At 40.4% G+C, this 20,014-nt stretch overlaps 1 protein-coding gene across 5 annotated transcripts in view; it reads left to right on the top strand.

The window, feature by feature from the left end:
* Nucleotides 1-1,972: 1,972 nt before the first annotated feature.
* Nucleotides 1,973-20,014, top strand: part of SIRT6 (sirtuin 6) — a 29,569-nt gene continuing 11,527 nt past the window's right edge. The window contains exons 1-8 of one of the 5 annotated variants that reach the window (XM_075204861.1): nt 2,044-2,100; nt 6,307-6,443; nt 9,100-9,227; nt 13,942-14,124; nt 17,125-17,184; nt 17,771-17,866; nt 18,104-18,184; nt 18,270-18,393. In XM_075204861.1, coding sequence (XP_075060962.1) covers nt 9,151-9,227; nt 13,942-14,124; nt 17,125-17,184; nt 17,771-17,866; nt 18,104-18,184; nt 18,270-18,393 — 621 coding nt within the window. In that variant the 5' untranslated portion in view covers nt 2,044-2,100; nt 6,307-6,443; nt 9,100-9,150. Of the gene's footprint in view, nt 2,101-2,412; nt 2,643-6,306; nt 6,444-9,099; nt 9,228-13,941; nt 14,125-17,124; nt 17,185-17,770; nt 17,867-18,103; nt 18,185-18,269; nt 18,394-20,014 lie in introns of those variants that run through there. The other 4 variants (XM_075204858.1, XM_075204860.1, XM_075204859.1 and 1 more) reach the window with 4 other exon arrangements.

Here is a 20,014-nt window from a genome sequence, read left to right as displayed (position 1 = left end):
ATGTGGAATGGATCAGCAGAGGTCAGCGGTGCATGCAGAGTAGATAGCGGGGGTAGATACAACGGAGAGAAGGAAGCTGTTTCAGCCCAGATGAAGACTCGAAGAACCAGCAGTGAAAAGGTGAGGGGAGGAGCCTTATAAAAGGAGTACTGACCAATGGCTAGGTAGGCGAGATAAAACAGGTGAAGCATAGCACAAGTGCAGACTGCTGCTGACAGCCTGCACAATGAGGAGAATGAAGGTGAGAGTATGTGTGCTGAGGCTCAGGTGGAGATATCCGGAGAGGGGTGTGTGACAAAGCAGCACTGGTTTGTACTGAAATGTATCATCATCATCTTCATTTATTTATATAGCGTCAGCAAATTCTGTAGCGCTTTACAATTGGAAACAAACATTAATAAGACAATACTGGGTAATACATACAGACAGAGAGGTAACGGATGTAAGCTGCTCGCAAGCTTACAATCTATAGGATCATTATTGTTCCATCTAACTTTTTGATCACTGGTACCTTAAACCAGTGTGAACTGTCTTATCAGGGAACTTGAGCTAATAAACAGCACTTCCTTCAAGATCTTGCTTTGATAACTTATTCCCTGCTGAATTTCCTGTGACCTAAAGATTAGACCCAAATCTAATCAGTTTCATGCTGTTCTGAGGTTTGGACATAGCTTTCCAGTACCACCGCTCTGCCCGCTACCCAGCAGCTCTGGCCAGTGTGATAGTCCAGGGGAGATCCATCCACAGCAACCCTGATCTATCAGAAGAGGTGAGGGGGTACCAGCCCAGGTGCAGAGAATAAGACAGAACTTTACCTTATTTGCCTAGAGCAGCCAACTTTCTCCCCTCCCCCTCTGCTTCTCAGCATAATGTAAGGTGGGCAGGCAGTACCAGTAGCACATTGGATATAGGAGACACTTGCAGGGATATATACATTGCATATAGCAGAAACATGCAGTCTTGGAAGAGACCTACAGGATTCCTGCTTACTTCATTAAAGTAAGGTAAGGAATTTTTAGATGTACGCCATACTTGCCAACATTTGGCAAGTCGTATCCGGAAGAGGGGTGTATCCAGAGGGTGGGAGGGGGCGGGCGCGGCCAATCGTGTCATTTTAGCCCCGCAATTACAGGATGCGGGAGTTTTGTCAGCTCTCCCGGGAGTCAATGAGAACGACCCGAATTTCGGGAGTCTCCCAGACATTCCGGGAGAGTTGGCAAGTATGATGTACGCCATTATGTACCAAACTACTGCAAAGTTGTTTGTGTCTATTTTTGTTCCCACTTACACGTGTGAGCAGGCATTCTCTATCATGTGGTGCATTAAAAACAAATGCGTCTGGTTGACAGATAGAAATCTCTCTGCAAAATGTTATTTTTACTGTTCCAGCCTGACTTTACAAACTTGGTGAAAAATCTGGTCCCACAAGTAACATTAAATTGTCAAATTAACTTTTTTTTTTTTATAACATGTACCACGTGTTACATTAAAATTATTTCTAATGTTATTATATAGATTTACTTTGATTAAAATAATTTTTTAACTCATTACCGAGATTGAGGGTGATGTTCTGAATGTTAGAGGACCATCTATGCGGCCCTGAAATCTTTTAGGTATCAATCATTTATTTGACACTCTTAAATCAATACATTCTAGGCTACTGTACTGAGTATAGACCGGATTACGTACTGTAGGTATGACCACATGCAACTTACTCCATTCTAATTACTACTGGCACAAAACAGTAGCATATCTCTTTATTTGAAACGTCACTGAAATTACAGCCAGAAATTATAATGCGCTGTTTAACCATGGCAAGGAGAAGCAAACTATGACAGCTAAAGTAACTAATAAACGGAGGGTTTTTTTTTTTTTGTTTTTTTTTATTTATTTAACGCCATAACGTCGAGAAAATGGCTGTTCGTGCGCTCACCTAACCTTCTGGGTGCAGCAATATGGCCGTGTTTCCTTTTACGTCACATGTGTGCGGCGCACAGTTAAAACGCATTTATTGTTTAAAGATCATCCTGTGAGATGTCTGTTAATTATGCAGCTGGGTTATCTTCTTATTCTGATAAAGGGCGATGTGGTTTACCGGAGGTAAGAGCGTGTAGCATACGTTTTGGCAAACTAAGTTACAAGAGAGTATACCAACACTATGGACGACTATATACTATGTATGAACCGGTCTCCATGGTGTTAGAATAATTTATGAGACTGCATTTTAGGATTACAAGATTTATAATGAATATTTTGAAACGGTTACAATTGTTTGTAATGAAGGGATGCAGTAAACGAATTATCAGGAAGATGGATAATCAAGCGCACCATTCACCTTGGCCACAAGATGGCCATGTAATGATGATTTTGAGTGTTGTACAGTGATCTTTGTTTGTACCCCTTCCGTTATAACGCAGCCCTGATTTATACAGCACCACTAATTTTACAACGCTGTACAGAGAACTCAAATCGGTTCCTGCTGTATTGGAAGCTTACAGTCTAAATTTACTGACATACACACACTGACAGAGATTGTGGTCAATTTGATAGCAGCCAATTAACCTACCAGCGTGTTTTTGGAGTGTGGGAGGAAACTGGAGCACGTGGAGTAAACACTAGGAGAAAATACAAACTTAACACAGGTAAGGCAAACTCATGACCCCAGTGCTGTCAGGCAGAAATGCTAACCACTAAGCCACTGTTATGTTTGACTCCTGGCTATGCAGAGGAAAGTGTTCATGACATATTTTACCTCACAATATTTGCATAGGTGACTATGTCAAGATGGCATTGTGGCTATACCCAGGGGGCATGCCTAATGCTTTTGAAGTGCTAGGCTGCCTGTCTTCCCTCCAAAATGTTCATTGCTGTACATGGCACACCTTTATTTCTGCTCTGTGAACTGACAATACCTCCCTAAATTTCCACTTGATGGGATGGTGGGACAGAGCTCTCCAATTGGGACTGTACCACCTACATTGTGACAGTTGGTAGATATGTCATATAAGATTTGTTGATAAAACTATTTTACCAATTGAATTGTATAGGACACATTCCCAGCTAAATATAGTACAATAATGGTGGTGTTGGCTGGGGTAATGTTAAACCTCACTCATGCCATGCCTGACCTTGAAGGCACTAGGAAAGGGGGCATAGTGGGTGATAAAGTAGTATACTTGCCTAGTATTGGAGGCTCTATGCACACCATTAGGTTCTGGCAAAGGCGACTTCCTGGTTTCTACCTATCAGCAGTGCCACTTGGCAGAGCTGTAACTAAAAATGATAGCTTCTGGAACAATAAGGAAAACCCCCAACCTTCAAGTTTAACCAAATGAACCTAAAATATTCATAGACTGTGCCCCTCTTCAGTATTGTGTCCTGGGCAGTTGTCCTTCTCGTGCAGCTCTAGTTACAGCCCTGACACTGGGGGCTGGGTAGGTTTTGATAACGTGGCTCTACAGCCACAAATAATAACAAATTCATATTGGAAGTTCTAGTTTCATAACAACTAGAGAGCCACAAGTTGTAACCCAGTATAGTGTGTGTTAAAAAAACAAAAAAAAAAACAACCTAGAATAAAGAGGAGGAAACAAGTAAATATATATGCATAGTTCTATAATCTTTATAAAACAGAAAAATACTTACCAGCAGTCTTTCTATATATTGTCGATCACAGTAGTTGTCCTTAAGTATGATTAAAATCTTTCATTCTCTTAATTAAATGTAGTATAGTAGCTGGAGTGATCAGAATCCCCAACCTAATCTTTTTTTGAAGGTGGGGGGGGAACCTAGAACTTCTGCACACGTTTACTCTGGAATGATTTGTATAGTTCAGACCAGGAAGTATAGGGAAAGCGGAAAAGAATCAACAGCATGGAGATATTCTGAGTGACTACAAGTTAATTACAAGTATTACTACTAATAAATATGTATAATCAATGTACATGATGATACTTTTTTGTAATTGTAACCAGAGCTTGGATATAATAGTGAGTGGAGTTAGTCTCCTTTTTGCAGCGATAACAGCTTTAACTCTTCTTTGAAAGCTTTCCACAAGCTGTTGGAGTTTTTCTGTGGGAATTTGTGCCCATTCGTTCTGTAGAGCATTTATGAGGTCAGACACTGTTGTTGGGTGAGAATGTATGGCTTGCAATCTGCGTTCCAGTTCATCAAAAATGTGTTAGATGGGGTTGAGGTCAGAGCTCTGTTCAAGCCAGTCAAGTTCTTCCACACCGAACTCTTCAAACCATGTCTTTGTAATCCTTGCTTTGTACACTTGGGCAGAGTCATGTTGGAATAGAAAAGGGCCTTCCACAAACTGTTTGCCACAAAGTTGGAAGCATAGCATTGTCTAAAATGACTTGTTATGCTGAAGCATTAAGATTGCCCTTCACTGGAGATAAGGTGCCTAGCCCAAACCCATGAAAAACAGCACCATACCATTATTTCTCCTCCACCAAACTTCACAGTTGGCATAATGCAGCTAGACAGGTAAAGTTTTCCTGGTATCTGCCAAACCCAGACTCGCCATCTGACTGCCAGAGAAGCTTGATTCGTCACTCCACAGAACACTTTTCCACTGCTCCGCAGATCAGTGTCAGTGTGCTTTACATCACTCCATCCGACACTTGGCATTGGTCTTGGTGATGTGAGGCTTGCATGCAACTGCTCAGCCATGGAAACCCATATCCTTTAAGCTCCCACTGCACAGTTTTTGTGCTTCCACTAATGCCAGTGGAGGTTCGGAACTCTTCATCTATGGATCAACAGTGGGTTGAGGACTTTTACGCACCATGCACCTTAGTAGTCGTTGACCTCGCTCTGTGATTTTACGTGGTCTTCCACTTCATGGCTAAGTTGCTGTTGTCTTACTGTTGACCATAAAATATCCAGGAGGGATGAAATTTCATGAACCGTCTAATTGCAAAGGGTGACATTCTATCACAGTACCACGCTTAAGGTCACTGAGCTCTTCAGAACGACCCATTTTGTATCACAAATGTTTGCAAATGGAGACTGCATAACTAGGTGCTTGAATTTATACACCTCTGGCAACGGGTCTGTGAGGAAACGGTGCTACTGGACTGAGAACTTTGTATTCATCACCCGTTTCTCACGGTTTAATGTACTTTTTAATCCTTAGCCCAGTCTAAGTATTATACACCAGAGCATCAGTGTATTATTTCATGTTGTTAGATACATTTTGCCCTTGCTATTACCTGCAATATTGTATGTAATAGAAATATAAAGAATATTGCTATACTGTGTGAAAACAGGACAGCAGAAGTAATTTTGCTTGTGTTCGCTAAGGTAATTACCATTTGTCTCAAATGGCCATTCTTATGAGGTGTAGCATAGATTTGGTTTGTAATCGGAACAATGTCTGAGTTAACTAGCTGGCAGTTAATTAGCTAGGTCAACGGGTAATCTGAAGGTAATTAGGTTAGAACTAGTTGATATACAATGTGCCTCCACAGTAATATACTGGCTGAAATAGCATTGGGAAATGTTTTAACATGTATCAATATAAATGTTATTGTGTCAAAATTTATCACAGACTTGTGTAATGTGGCAGATACAATGTGTCAAATGTCTTGTTTCATGTAAGCGTTAAGTGTCATTACCCTATGTTTAGTGTATCCAGCCAAAATAGCTTGTGGGGAAACGAGGAATTAATATCACCTCAACCTGTCAACTGCGTACTATAAAAACATATACTTTTTCTAGCGCTCTGGTTCCCCATCTTTGTCAGTCATATTTAGACTTGTGTGTGTTCTATTTTGAAAGTAGTAAAAGGTCTGCCAGCATGTATCGTTATCTTGCAGACTAGTCCATTGTTTCAGTCTATGCAAAAGGGTTATTGTCCACCAGTCCTGTATGAATGTACAGCACACCAGGCGGTCTCTTGTCTTTGTCTAGATGTGAGCTGGATGTTTAATTACAGAGGACTGCATTGTGTATTTAAATGTGTCTGGATTGTGATCTCTCCTGTTTTAATAAACTCTGCTGTATAGCCATAGAACAATACCTGTGCCTAATTAAATGAGAAGTGACTCGTCTGCTATACCTTTGGCTGTTTGTTTACCTGTGAAAAGGTAAACACAGAAAAGGACCTATCAGGCAGGTCTTGAAATTGCTGATTATGTCATTTTGGGGCTTAAAAGAGCTCTAGAGGACAGCAAATTGGCATTCAATAAAAAGTGATGGCTGAGGTCATGCTGGCGTTGAGATATAATTCTCTGCCCTTGATAGGAACGTTACAATCGGTCCCTGGAGTACTGCCGTTTCCCTGATCTATCTCTCCAGGTCTTGGTAAGCTGTGTGTTTGCCGAAATCGGAGTGACAGTGACTCAAGGCCGCTACCTTTGCTGGTAGCCTTAAAGGAGAGAGGGGGATAAGCTTGGATTGGTAGACAACAGTCCCTGAGAGTGAAAAGGATATTGGTGAGGTGTTTTAATTATACCCTGTATGTTGTCTGTGCCAGACTGTAGTGTTATTTGTTGCAAGTGATTATTTAAACATGTTTTTATTGCTGTTTTGTGCTACCATTTTGTTAAATAAACTTATTTGTATTATTTTGGATGTTTGCCTGGGTGATTTTGAACCTTGGATAGGTACTGGGTAGGCCAGCTGTGCGGCGTAGAAGGTTATGTTAAACCCGGTATCTTCACATAGCTAATTGAGTCAAGCCATTCCATTGTATAATCAAGGTAACATGGACAGTATGTCTAGCAGCTAAAGTGTCCACTGAGAGACCCCCGCTGTAAGGGGGAGGTTTAAGATTTTTGACCCTACTTCCTGCGCATACAGCGAAGAATATAGGGAGAGGAGAATGCCAAGGGAGCTATTTTAGTTTGGAGGATCCTGGTGTACAAGACATAAGCAAAAAGGACTGTGGGCCAGGCATTGTGGTGCAGCTGGAGGAAACACTACCAGGACAGGGTCTGTGTGAGCCAGTAATGGTTTTGCTAATCGGTAGTGGTAATATTGCAGGAGAATAAGACTGAAAGAAACTGAGATTATTGCTTTGGAGTGCTGACTGCAAGAGGCTGCTGAAGGATACATGCTACCATTACCCTGTATCTTGTGAATGTCTTGTGATATCATAATAAAGTCTTATTTTGGATATATTCTGGACTTCCTGAGTGAGTTGAATCCCACAGTGTGGACAAATATTTTTATCTGTGTGTGATATAGATAGATAGATATATATATATATATATATACACGCATAGTAACTACTCACAGATTGATAAAACTGTTATGGACTGGAATAATATCAGGCCTAGTGGGCGGTTCCCACGAAGGCCTGGGCGCGTGACTTAGCGGAGTCAGGATCATACGATGCTTAGAGAATAAGAACACAAGGCAATGGGTCTGCTTAATAATTACTTCAATGAATATGAGCATTAGTACATATCAACACATGATAAAAAATACAGCAAATAGTAATGAGATGTTAGCGATAAGCAGATTGTCATATATAACATTACAAGAAATGGTTAAGCATTAAACACGGCAGTACTACAAATCACAAGGATTTATATATATATATATATATATATATATATATATATGAGACATAGATGCATGTATCAATGAAACACATAGAATATGTATTGCATCCTCTGAGCACAGAAGGAGTCCATGGCTGACTACTAGCAGGGTTTTGTATAACAAGAGTTGGTAGATTGTCACAACAGGACACAGTGAGATGACAATTGGCAACAGACTTCTGTACCAGCACTGAATAGACTTAGCCACGCCAGAGCGCAGCACTGATGAATACACAGCAGGAGTGGGTGCCACGACAAGACACAGTACTGGAGATGACAGCAGTATTCTATGCATGCCCGAATATGTAAGTAGTTACGGCAGGGCGTGGCAATGGTTTTGCACTTGGCAGCAGTCAGTATGCAGCATGGATGGTGATTAACTGAGACAAGACATGACAAGGATAGAGACCAGCAAAGTTCTGTACACAGTAGAGTTGGTGGGTATCGATGTTCAGGATACCACAGGGGTCCGGTAATTAGTAGAGATTAGCACTAGAACATATATGCAAGGTAAGAGTCTGATCACCGCAGTGTGTAGAAATAGCAGTATCAGCGGAACAGCCCAGAAGGTATCAAATAGTTCTTGTACAGTACTATAGGTGAGATGTCAGTTTAGTATATCACAATGATGAGAATCTACACACTTGGCATAATAAACAAAGTCTAGTAAAATGATGCGTAAAGATACTTGCAAACAGGAGAGTCCCAAAGATAGTGCTACCAGCACTTGGTTGATGAAGCAGGTTCACCCACAGGGAATCCAACAGGAGAGTTCAGGAATACACAGGAGTCAGGCTAGCAAACAAGTTGCACTGATAATGAGCAGGTGTCAGTGCTGAGTTTAAATAGAGCAGGTTTGAATGACCCGCCCTGAAGGTGAGTCATGTGATCCACAGGAGAACAGAGCAGACAGGGAAAGTAGCAAACCTGGACAGTATTGAGATTTTATTGAAAATATATATTTGTATATGTGTTTACAATTATGTTGTATACACTTGCATAGAGGGACAAATAGAAGACATACAGAGCAGGTAAAGAACGTTTGGTATTGATTCATTATGTGAACATCACTGTACATCCATGACCTTACATTGTACTTTTACACAACAGAGCACGTAGGATAGAACACTGTAGATTTAAATATACATGCCCACAAAGATGTCGCTGTTGGAGGAGCTACCTGCAGAATTGTTGGACAGAAGATCGTGATTGCCTACACACTTCCAAATTTGCCCATGTACTTGCCTCCCAGTGTTGGAAATATAGAAGGGATGCCAGGCACCTCAAAGCTTAGGAGGACTTAATTGATTCAGTCATATTCCATATGCTTGCACATATATAGTGTGGTCAAACTGCATGTAGAATGGGAGACAAAGGGGGGGGGGGGGGGGGGTGAAACATCCTTGACTGTGGTCATCACTTTGGCCTCCCCATGTAAAAAATTGCATAGCGACCTTGTTGTGGAATTATATCCCCGTAGGTTTAGGTGGTTCAATCCATTGTTAAATGTGTAATGTTTTTTTTAAATTCTTCTATATTTTAGGTTTTTGATCCACAAGATGAGTTACATCAAAAGGTGGAGGAACTTGCTGACATGATCCGGAAAGCCTCATATGTTGTATTTCATACAGGAGCTGGCATCAGCACTTCCTGCGGAATCCCTGATTTTAGGTTTGTGCTTACCTCCTGGGATTTGTACAGGCCCATGTGGAAGTGTTGGGGTTCATGCAGTTGAATATTCATTACAGCTAAAATGCCACCAGTTACCTTAGCCTTCTACAGTTAACTAAATTCTAAAGTAAAATCAAACCATGAGTTCCCATAGGCTATCCAAAACATATATTGTAAAAAAAAAAAAAAAAAAAAGATCTCATTAAACCATTTTTCTATGCTCGTTTTGATCCCATTGACGTCCAATGTTAAATCAATTCATTGTTCCTATATGACATCCTTTCATTCAGACCCCATATATATCCTATTTTGCACCTATATCCTATTTGCATTCCTTTCAATTTCCATGTACATTTAATTCCATTACAACCCATATGCATTACTTTCAGTACCCACACCCAACACCTATCCTATTCGTCACTGTGTCTGGGGTGTCCCCACATGGTTACAAATCATTGAGACAAAGAATTTGGTAGAAATAACAAATATAAACGTGCAGGTTATTTGCATTAATACACATGGAACAATATAAAAGTAATAGACAATAATATTAGCAAATTACAGGTATAAAATTACCCTCACGCTGCGCCATGGACTCTCCTCACTGACGAATCCACTCCGGTCTATAGCTCCCACATTTTCTCTGCCATCCTCCCTCATATTTTATACTTTAATCACACTATTATCAATATAGGTGTCATGAGGTCTGATAACGGATGAAGATGAGATGTCTAGTTTTCTGCACACAATGGGTTGATCAGATAAACAGCAACTCTGCAGATAGCAGATTTGCTAATTATTGTTGCACACATTGTATTTGCATATCTGCATATACACAGGGGCTTAGCAAAAATACTCTAATTCACTAAATTAGCATTTCATATTAAGGAATTATGTTGATCACAACGGTCTATTAATAAGACCGTTGTGGGTAATTTATTTACCCACAACGGTAATTTATTTACCTGTTCAGCCACACAATGTTGGCACCTGCTATAATGCCTCAGGATCTCTTTGACAGTGTTATTTAAAAATGTGACTGCAGCAGTACTTTCATTAAATATGGTATGGTAAACATGGCTCATGCAATCAGACACTGCCTCACCTGCAGCACTTTCACATGGTGGCCTCTAACTCACCCACACCTCCAGACCTGAAGGCAGACAAGGAGGTGGGGTTGGACTACTTCTCTCCCCACAGTGCACATTCACAGTTCTACCAAATGTCCCATCACTCACGTTCACATCTCTTGAAGTACATGCTATTTGCATTTTTAATCCATTCTCTCTACGTGTTGCGGTGATCTATCGTCCCCCTGGTTGTCACACCAACAATTTATTGAGGATTTCTCTGCATGGCTCCCTCACTTCTTATCTTCAGATATCCCCACCCTCATCCTCGGTGATTTCAACATCCCCATTGATAACCCACCTTCCAAAGCTGCTTCCAAACTACTCTCTCTAACCTCCTCACTTGACCTCTCGCAGTGGATTGAATCATCTACTCATCAGGATGGCCATTGCCTTGATCTTGTTTTCTCTAGACGATGCTCACTTTCTAACTTTCTTAACACACCCTTCCCCCTCTCGGATCATCACCTTTTCAGCTACACGCTCACCCCCACTGCTCTAACCTCTCTACTGTCTAACTCTACCAAGCCTCCTCATACCTGCAGAAATCTGAATTCTATTAATATTCAACAATTTTCCACCTCTCTCCAATACCTTCTCTCTCCTATCTCTACATTCTCCTCCCCTGAGATGGCAGTACCTCATTTTCACCAGACCTTAGCAACAGCCATTGATCAAGTGGCTCCAGCGACACTACATACTACACGTTGACTTCGATGTCAGCCATGGCATACTACAGAAACGCAAAATCTTCAAATGCTTTCCCGTAAAGCAGAACGTCACTGTCGTAAAACTCGCACCTCTAATGACTTCCTCACATATACTTTTATCTACCACTCCTATCGAAATGCTCTGGACACTGCAAAACAAACATACTTCCAATCTCTTATCTATGCTCAGGCTTTTAACCCCAAACGCCTTTTTAAGACATTTAAAGCTCTTCTCAATCCTCCCACCCCAAACCCTCCGTCTATGATCAGTGCCCAGGATCTTGCTTCCTATTTCAAGGACAAGATTGATAAGATCAGACTAGAATTGGTATCCTCTTCCTCAACAAGCAATTGGCTCAATTCCTTCCCACCAACCTCTGACACCCCCTCTTCATTTGCCCACATATGAAGTGGAAATGTCTACTTTCTTCCTATCCTCCTACTCTGTCTCCTGTGCTCATCTCGCCTCTAACTAAAATCTGTAATCTCTCGTTCTCTACTGGCATCTTTCCGTCACTATACAAGCATGCAGTGATTACTCCTATTCTAAAAAACAAGATTCCGACCCATACTCTCTCTCAAATCACCGTCCAATCTCTCAGCTGCCGTGCCCCTCCAAGCTTCTAGAGAGACTTGCCTACACTCGCCTCACGCGCTTTCTTTCCGCAAACAACCTGTTGGATCCTCTTCAATCTGGCTTTTGTTCTCAACACTCCACAGAGACTGCCTTGACTAAGGTTGTCAATGATCTGATCACTGCTAAAACTAAATACCATTAATCCCTCCTAATTCTCCTGGATCTCTCGGCTGCATTTGACACCGTTGACCACTCTCTTCTCATACAAACGCTGCAATCCCTAGGGCTTCAAGACACTGTTCTATCCTGGCTCTCATCGTACCTTTCTAATCGCTCTTTCACTGTTAATTTCTCTGGGGCCACCTCTGCTCCGCTTCCTTTATCAGTTGGGAGTACCGCAAGGCTCAGTGCTAAGTCCTCTGCTGTTCTCTATCTATACCGCTTCTCTTGGAAATCTAATAAGTTCCTTTGGATTTCAGTATCATCTCTATGCGGATGATACCCAAATCTATCTATCCTCTCCTGATCTCTCGACATCTGTGTTGTCCCGTGTAACTCACTATCTTTCTGCCATTTCATCTTGGATGTCCTCTCGCCAACTCAAACTTAATCTTTTTAAAACAGAGTTAATAATATTCCCACCTACCAACAAGAGCATACCTGACATTTCTATCTCTGTTGATAACATGACCATAAATCCCACCCAACAAGCTCGCTGCCTAGGTGTAATCCTTGACTCACCCCTATCCTTTGTTCCCCACATGGACTCTATATCTAAATCATGTTATATACATCTAAAAAACATTTCCAGAATTTGCACATATCTTAAATAAGACACTGCAAAAACCTTAATTCATGCACTTATTTCCCGCATTGTCTAATGCAATTCCCTTATTACTGGCCTTCCCCTACAATCTTTTTCCCCGCTGCTGCAAGATTGATTTTCCTTGCAAATCGTTATTCCTCTGTTGAATCACTCTGTATGTCTCTACACGGGTCGCCTGTTTTCTACCGATTCCAATATAAAATACTCTTACTAACCTACAAGGCCATCAACAAAGCTGTACCAACATACATCTCCTCTCTTGTCTTAAAATATCTCCCAACTCGACAACTCCGTTCTGCGTCTCTCATCCACACTCATTACATCCTCCCATTCCCGATTACAGGACTTTTTCCGGGCTGCACCCCCTCTATGGAATTTGCTCCCTCGCACAATAAGACTCCCATCTAGTCTACAAGCTTATAATATTCCTCAACCACCCTCTTAACCTCATTACATTACCCTATTATTACCTGTTATACAACTACCCCTTGACCATCATTGTTGTGTGACAGGATCATTTAGCTTATGAGTCACTTTTACCTTTGCAGTCTGACTGGGCCGACTGCAAATGTAGGCTTAACGTCATGTGTCAAACTCCCATTGTCCAATAGATTGTAAGCTTGCAAGCAGGGCCTTCTCACCTCTTTGTCTGTTTTTACCCAGTTTATTAGTTTACTATGTTTGTCCCCAAACGCTACGGAATATGTTGGCGCTATATAAATAAATGATGATGGTAAAATTGGGTTGTGATAATTCACATAATATAAATGTACTTTGCTCAATAATTGCATAGAGACATTGCTGTACAAAATAACGGCACATTTGGAATATAACTGAATATATGAATTACATGTGGCAAATTTGACTGAGCTTTAACTACAACACATTTTTTTTATTATAATGAAGTCTGTGATGACGAGACTAGGGATAAATTCAATTACCATATCCATTTCATTGAGTCACTACATCCCACTTGGTGGTCACACTCAATATCCATTTTGCTTGTTTTCAACACAGCCCAGATCCAAACACCCAGCCTGAGAGTGCACGGTTGTGGGCTCTATCCAAACTAAAACACTTTATTGAACAATCTTTGTACATCCATTTTTTTTTTTTTTTTTTTTTTTTTTGTTTCCTCATCATAATCGCCATTTTATTAATATAGCACCACTAATTCCGCAGTGCTGTACAGATAACTCGCATAAGTTCCTGCCCCATTGGTGCTCAGTCTAAATTCCCTAACACACACACACACATACACAGACAGAGAGACTAGGGTCAATTTGTTAGCAGCCAATTAACCTACCCGTATGTTTTTTGAGTGTGGGAGGAAACTGGAGCACCCGCAGGAAACCCACGCAAACACGGGGAGAACATACAAACTCACAGATAAGTTAGAAGTGCTAAACTGTGCTGCCCATCCCACTTTACTTCTATTAAATGCATGTCACAAGCCTTTCTTTTCATTCAGGGGTCCTAATGGTGTATGGACATTGGAAGAAAAGGGGCTAAATCCTAAGTTTGATACTACATTTGAAACTGCTTGCCCTTCTGCAACTCACATGGCACTTCTACAACTGCACAGTGTTGGCATCTTGAAGTTTTTGATCAGTCAAAATGTGGATGGATTACATGTAAGGTCAGGATTCCCCAGGTATGTAGCAAATACATTTTTATTTTTTAAATCTTTTGTTTTGGCCAGTTTAAAATGCATGCTTTTACAGTGTGCAACCCATACCCGTTTACATGCTTACATATAAGCATGTAAATGGCTATGGGAATAGAACATATTTGATCCAATAACCCCCATGCCCATTTGTTCTTGCTGTTTGGATTGGCACCAGCATGGCGGAACCTTTTAGGTTTTGCATTGTGCATTTACTAATTTCACTGAAATTAACACAGGGGACAATGCTGTTTTTCCTCTGTTGCTTTACCAATCCCTCCTCTTCACAATTATAGATGTAAGCTAGTTCTATACAGTATGCCAAACATGATTGCATTTGCAAAAAATTTCACGTAATAAAATTTCTTATTATCTGTGACAGGATGGACCGCCTATGCCACCCTGTCTGATTCTGGGAACCGGCTGGGCTTACTTTTGCCACCGTTCCCTTTCGTTATCCAAAAAGCGCCCTCTTGCCGCATTAGGAGGGGCTTACAAAGGCTGCCACCACTGAGCTCCTTCTATGGCACTCAGAACCACGTTCCTTCTGGGTCACTGACGCTGCTAGCGTATCTCGTTGATGGTGTACCTGGCTGGTAACTCCGGACCTCTTACTATGGATCTGGGTTCCTGTGAATAGATCCCCCTGGCCTATCACACTAACCAGGGCTGCTGGGTAGCAGGCAGAGCGTTGGTACTAGAATAGCTTGGGTCCAAACCGCAGAGACAGCCTGAGAACGGATTAGATTTTAGGTTCTAATCTGTAGATCACAGGAAAACAGCAATATTGAAGATGATTCCAAGCCGGTCTTTGAAGCAAGATGGTTTATTTGCTCACACACACTGGTGGAAGGTACCAGTGTGATCAGGTCAGATGACAAATCAGAAGAACACTTACATGCTCACAGAGCTCCTCTTTTATACAGTTCAGAAATAGTCTATTTTTAGAAACAGGATATACTCTATTGACACAAACATGAATTTACATGCATTTCAAGGCTAACAAAATTTACACGTATCTATGAAATTCACTCTGGCAAAAGGCCACACAGTAACGACCCCCTGATGGGCCTTTGGCCAGAGCAGGCATGACGCTTCATCACAAAACTTCGTTAGCACTTGCTGCTATCAGACTTCCTTGCACATGTCCTAATTGGAGGTTTCCACTAGCAACCTTACAAATCCTAAACAATGACACTTCCATACTAAATACATCCCAGTACACACAAGACCTCCCTCCACAAAGGCCTATTGTATCCGATATATGCATCAGAAATAAGGCATATCCTTTAGTAAGGTGAAAACAGGAAAGACCAACTTTTCTACCCTGTTCTCAGAGATAACGACTTCCTATCTTACAATAAACAAAAATAAGTGCCTATGCAATTATATAAATATGCGCCCAGCGCTATTTCCTTTAAATAAATTTTTATCAAAAGTTATTTAATAGTGATCCAGTCACATTATCCTTTCATTTATAAGGCACCACCAGATATTTGCAATGCTGTACAGAGCACAAACAGTTGACCATACAGGGTAAGAGAGTACAGAACAATAAGCGAGTAAAACAAAGGCTCCAATCATAGCGAATACAGTGAAGGTGGAGGAGACGAAAGGGCATAGAGAGAAAAGGGGGCCCTGCTCGTAAAAGCTTGCATACTAAATGGAGTGGAAACAGACTGCAGGCACAAGGGGAGTCAGTGGAGGGGATCACACGCAAGAGGTGAAGTTGGAAATCGAGCATGGAGATGGTTGGGTAGAAGGCAGGTAGGCTTTGAGGAAGAGATGAGTTTTTTTAAGTGCCCGTTTGAATGAGGACAGATTAGGGGACAGTTGTATGGAATGTGGGAGGTTGTTCCAGTGGAGGGTGGCAGCCCAGGAGATATTTTGGATTCTTGCGTGGGATGAGGTGATCCGATTGGAGAAGGTAGAGTTGAATGTCATCAGCGTAAAGGTGATGCTGGAGACCAAAGGAAGTAATGAGCTCGTCCAGGGCGGTAGTGTACAGCTTCTGTATGTTAGTATCCATGCACTAAAGCAAATTATCCATAACAAAAATACAGTTGTCTCATTATATGCAGGTCCTACACTGACGTATATGCTTTAAACACCATTAAAATGCAGTTAAAATCAGATTCACTCAACTCCCAAGTAAAGGGGCTTACATCTAGCAAGGGTTGGCTTGTAAGCCACACCCAAATGAGCCTTAAATAGGCTAGATAGACAGCTGCTAAGACAACATAGGGCAATATTTTGAGACAAACCCAGAGGAAAAAACAATCTTGTGCTATTCATAAAGCTTATCTGCAAATTTGTTGTCTTCTTCATATGTCTTTATTATGAAGAGAAAATCCCTATCGAAGTGCTATTTAACTCCTAAGAAAAAGAAAGGAAGTATCATGTGTAGTATATTGTAGATAGTGAGAGTATTCATACACTGTAAAGATATATGCGTACTAGAACGGACATATAGCATACTTGCCAACTCTCCCTGAATGTCAGGGAGACTTCTTGAAATAGAGGTGATCTCCCTCACTCCCTGAAGAGTCTGGCATTCTTCCTGATGCTGAGCCAGTACAGGACGTGGTTGGCTTCGCCATCTGTGGCATGATGACACTGGACATAGGGCACAATTTCTGAACATGTATTGATGCCTATGGAAGTGGCCCTTTTCATTGAGACCAAGATTTAATCAAAGACTGATAGGTAAGACAACATGACTATATATATATATATATATATATATATATATATATATATAATATATATATATATATATATATATATATATAAATTACACACACACACACACACACACACACACACACACACACACACACACACACACACACTTGGACCATTGACTATACTTACAGATCTTACTATATGTCATACTTGCCAACTTTCCTTGTTGGCTTCAGGGAGATCCCAGTGGGTAACAACCCTTAGGGAGGCATACGGTTTTACATTACTATTTTGCTTTTGCAGGGATCGACTTTCAGAGCTCCATGGAAATATGTTTGTTGAGGAATGTAGTAAATGTGGCAAGTGAGTATCTCGTAATCCTTTGTATCAGGTGGTTGGAGATGTATAATGCTGTTGAATCTATATCAGATTGTTCACCTGTAAGTGTCAGATTATTAGTTATGAGCTCATCAGCTGGAGAGAATTAAATACACTGCATGGTTTGAGTGTACAATAATCTCTGCTTTATTAGTTACAAGTTCCTATCTATATAGCAAAAATCACGTATTACAGAAAACTACGCCCTAAAAGGTTTTAACCACTCATGTTCCCTTCACACAGATGTTGGTATATTCTCTCATTATCCACACTAGAACTCCCCAGCGGGGGGGGGGGGGGGGCTGGCTTATCTCCTGTCTGGTATGTCCAAGGTTATAAGCTTAGCCTTGCAAATAATAAAATATTCCTACAAAACAGGTGCATCTAATTGTATTTAAGCTATAACAGAACAAAATGGCTATAAGACAACAAGATGGCGTCAGCTTAGCAAAATCACATTTCCCACTGCTTTATTATGGTTATATCACAGTCTTTGTTTTGTAGCCATGTGTATTTTTGTTATCATGGTAGAACCTGTAGCTGCATTTTAAAAACTGTTCTTGCCTCACAGACAATATGTTCGAGATTACATGGTGGGGACCATGGGATTGAAACCTACTGGGAGACTTTGTGATGTTCCCAAAGTTAGGGGCCTGCGAGCATGCAGGTAAAAAGGAAACTTTTGTTTGTGATCTGTATGCAAAGTAGGTTAAAACTTAAAAATGAATAATTTTTATTTGTGCTCAGTTCATCTGCTATAAAGTGCTACTAAATCTAGTTCTGATGTCAATTCAGAATGTGGTAAGAGAAGTGAGAAGCATTCAGAGACCATTTATTTATATTTATTGGTGCTTCCGAGTGGATAAAAATAAGTCTTAATAAATCTATGTCAATGTGTTTTCAGGGGAAATCTGAAAGATACTATACTGGATTGGGAGGATTCTCTGCCTGAGAGAGACTTGGGTCTAGCTGATGAAGCTTGCAGGTAACTGGAAATGTTATCTTATTTACAATGTCCCTTCTGTACAATGCTGCAGGTTTCCACCATTTCCAGTCTTCTTTCTCTGTAGAAAAGCAGATCTGTCCATCACTCTTGGAACATCTCTTCAGATTAAACCCAGCGGCAATCTTCCTCTTCTGACAAAACGTAAAGGGGGAAAACTGGTCATAATAAACCTGCAGCCAACCAAACATGTAAGTTGAGTATTTTAGTTTATAAAGCATTGCATATGATCATCTAGGTCACTTATACAGTGGCAAAAATCCTAAGTGCAGATGAGCCTTTACAGGGGTCTAGAACTATTTTATTACATGATATCACTGTCGCACGCCAGTCTTACGGAGGGGACTCCCAGTTTTCAGCATACTTCTCACTCTCCTCTGTGGTGCTGTCGGGTCTCCTTTTTCCCGGCTGCAAGTGCTTCCTACACCCATATTGCATGCCAAACCTTTATAGATATGATCACTTGACCTCTAGGACTTCGCCCCACCATCTACGTTTTTGGCACACTATTTAAATCGCAATATACACCTCTAAACTCCCAAACAAACAGGATGCATGACAGACTTTCTGCCCACCTGCTTAAGCTGTATTGGGAGCCTTCAAATCGAAAGCACAAGAAAGGGAGGAAAGTGTATATCACTGAGGCACTCTTTGACTGTTACAGTTGAAAAATGAAAACCTCAATCTTTATTAATATGTATTAAAAGAAATAGTTTGAAATATTGAATCTTCAAAGCTCTATAAACACGAGCCTTTCATTAATAATCTTATAGAAACTTATATTGAAATATTAAAATTTGATGAATGATGATGAGCTGAAACTATTGTAATGACAGTTAAAATGGCAGAAAAACTGCCAGGCACGTCGTTGTTGCTGGATGATTGATATCTATTGCGCAAAATCATGTTCCAGACATAATCTGCTTATTATATATGGCTGTACCCTGGATATCAACAAACAAAAAAACTGTATAATGGTATACCCAGAGTTACTGTGTGTATATTAAATATAAATTAATATACCCACAGTGATCTTAAAACGGCGAGTAATTGTGTTCATTGTTTTGTTTTCTTATTTATTACTTTTATCCATTTTCTTCTTATTTTCATTTTATAGATTTAATCCATTTTTAATTTGCATTTTATCCTGGATGTTTTTCATCCCTTAATTGTTTTCACTTTTACACTTTCTGGTATTTGTTAATTTTCTTGTTCATTTATTTTTTTGTTTTTTCTGCCAGTTTAACTGTCATTACAATAGTTTCACCTCCTCATCATGCATCAATTTTTAATATTTTGTTGTAAGTTTCAATAGGATTATAAATGAGAGGCTCATGTTTATAGAGCTTTGAAGATTCGATATTTTAAAATATTTCTTTTAATGCATTTTAATAAAGATTGATGTTTTAATTTTTCAACTGTAACAGTCAGAGTGCCTTAGTGATACACACTTTCCTCTCTCTTTTGCTTCGATTTGAATACACTTTTGGTGTGTGAGTGCACCCCATCTTCTGTATATATGTGAATTAATTGAAGGTGACTGAATTACTCGGTGCATTGTAACTTGTTATTGTACTGTATTAGGAGCCTGCTGCATTATTGGGATTATTGGCTTAGTTCCACTTCAGGCTCGGGGGTGAGGGGTGTTATAGATAAGGAATATATCCTTGATCTAGTACCTTCTCACTACCTGTCTCCCTGTAAACTAGGTGTGCCAGGAGCATGCAGCTAGCCATTCACACAAGTTGCAGCAGGTGTGATTATACCAGTGCTGATAAAACACAGTTAGACTTACTTAAGGTTTAGACACTA

This window comes from Mixophyes fleayi, chromosome 1 (assembly GCF_038048845.1).
Source record: "Mixophyes fleayi isolate aMixFle1 chromosome 1, aMixFle1.hap1, whole genome shotgun sequence".
Lineage (NCBI taxonomy): Eukaryota > Metazoa > Chordata > Amphibia > Anura > Limnodynastidae > Mixophyes > Mixophyes fleayi.
This window is presented reverse-complemented; position numbering and strand designations above follow the sequence as displayed.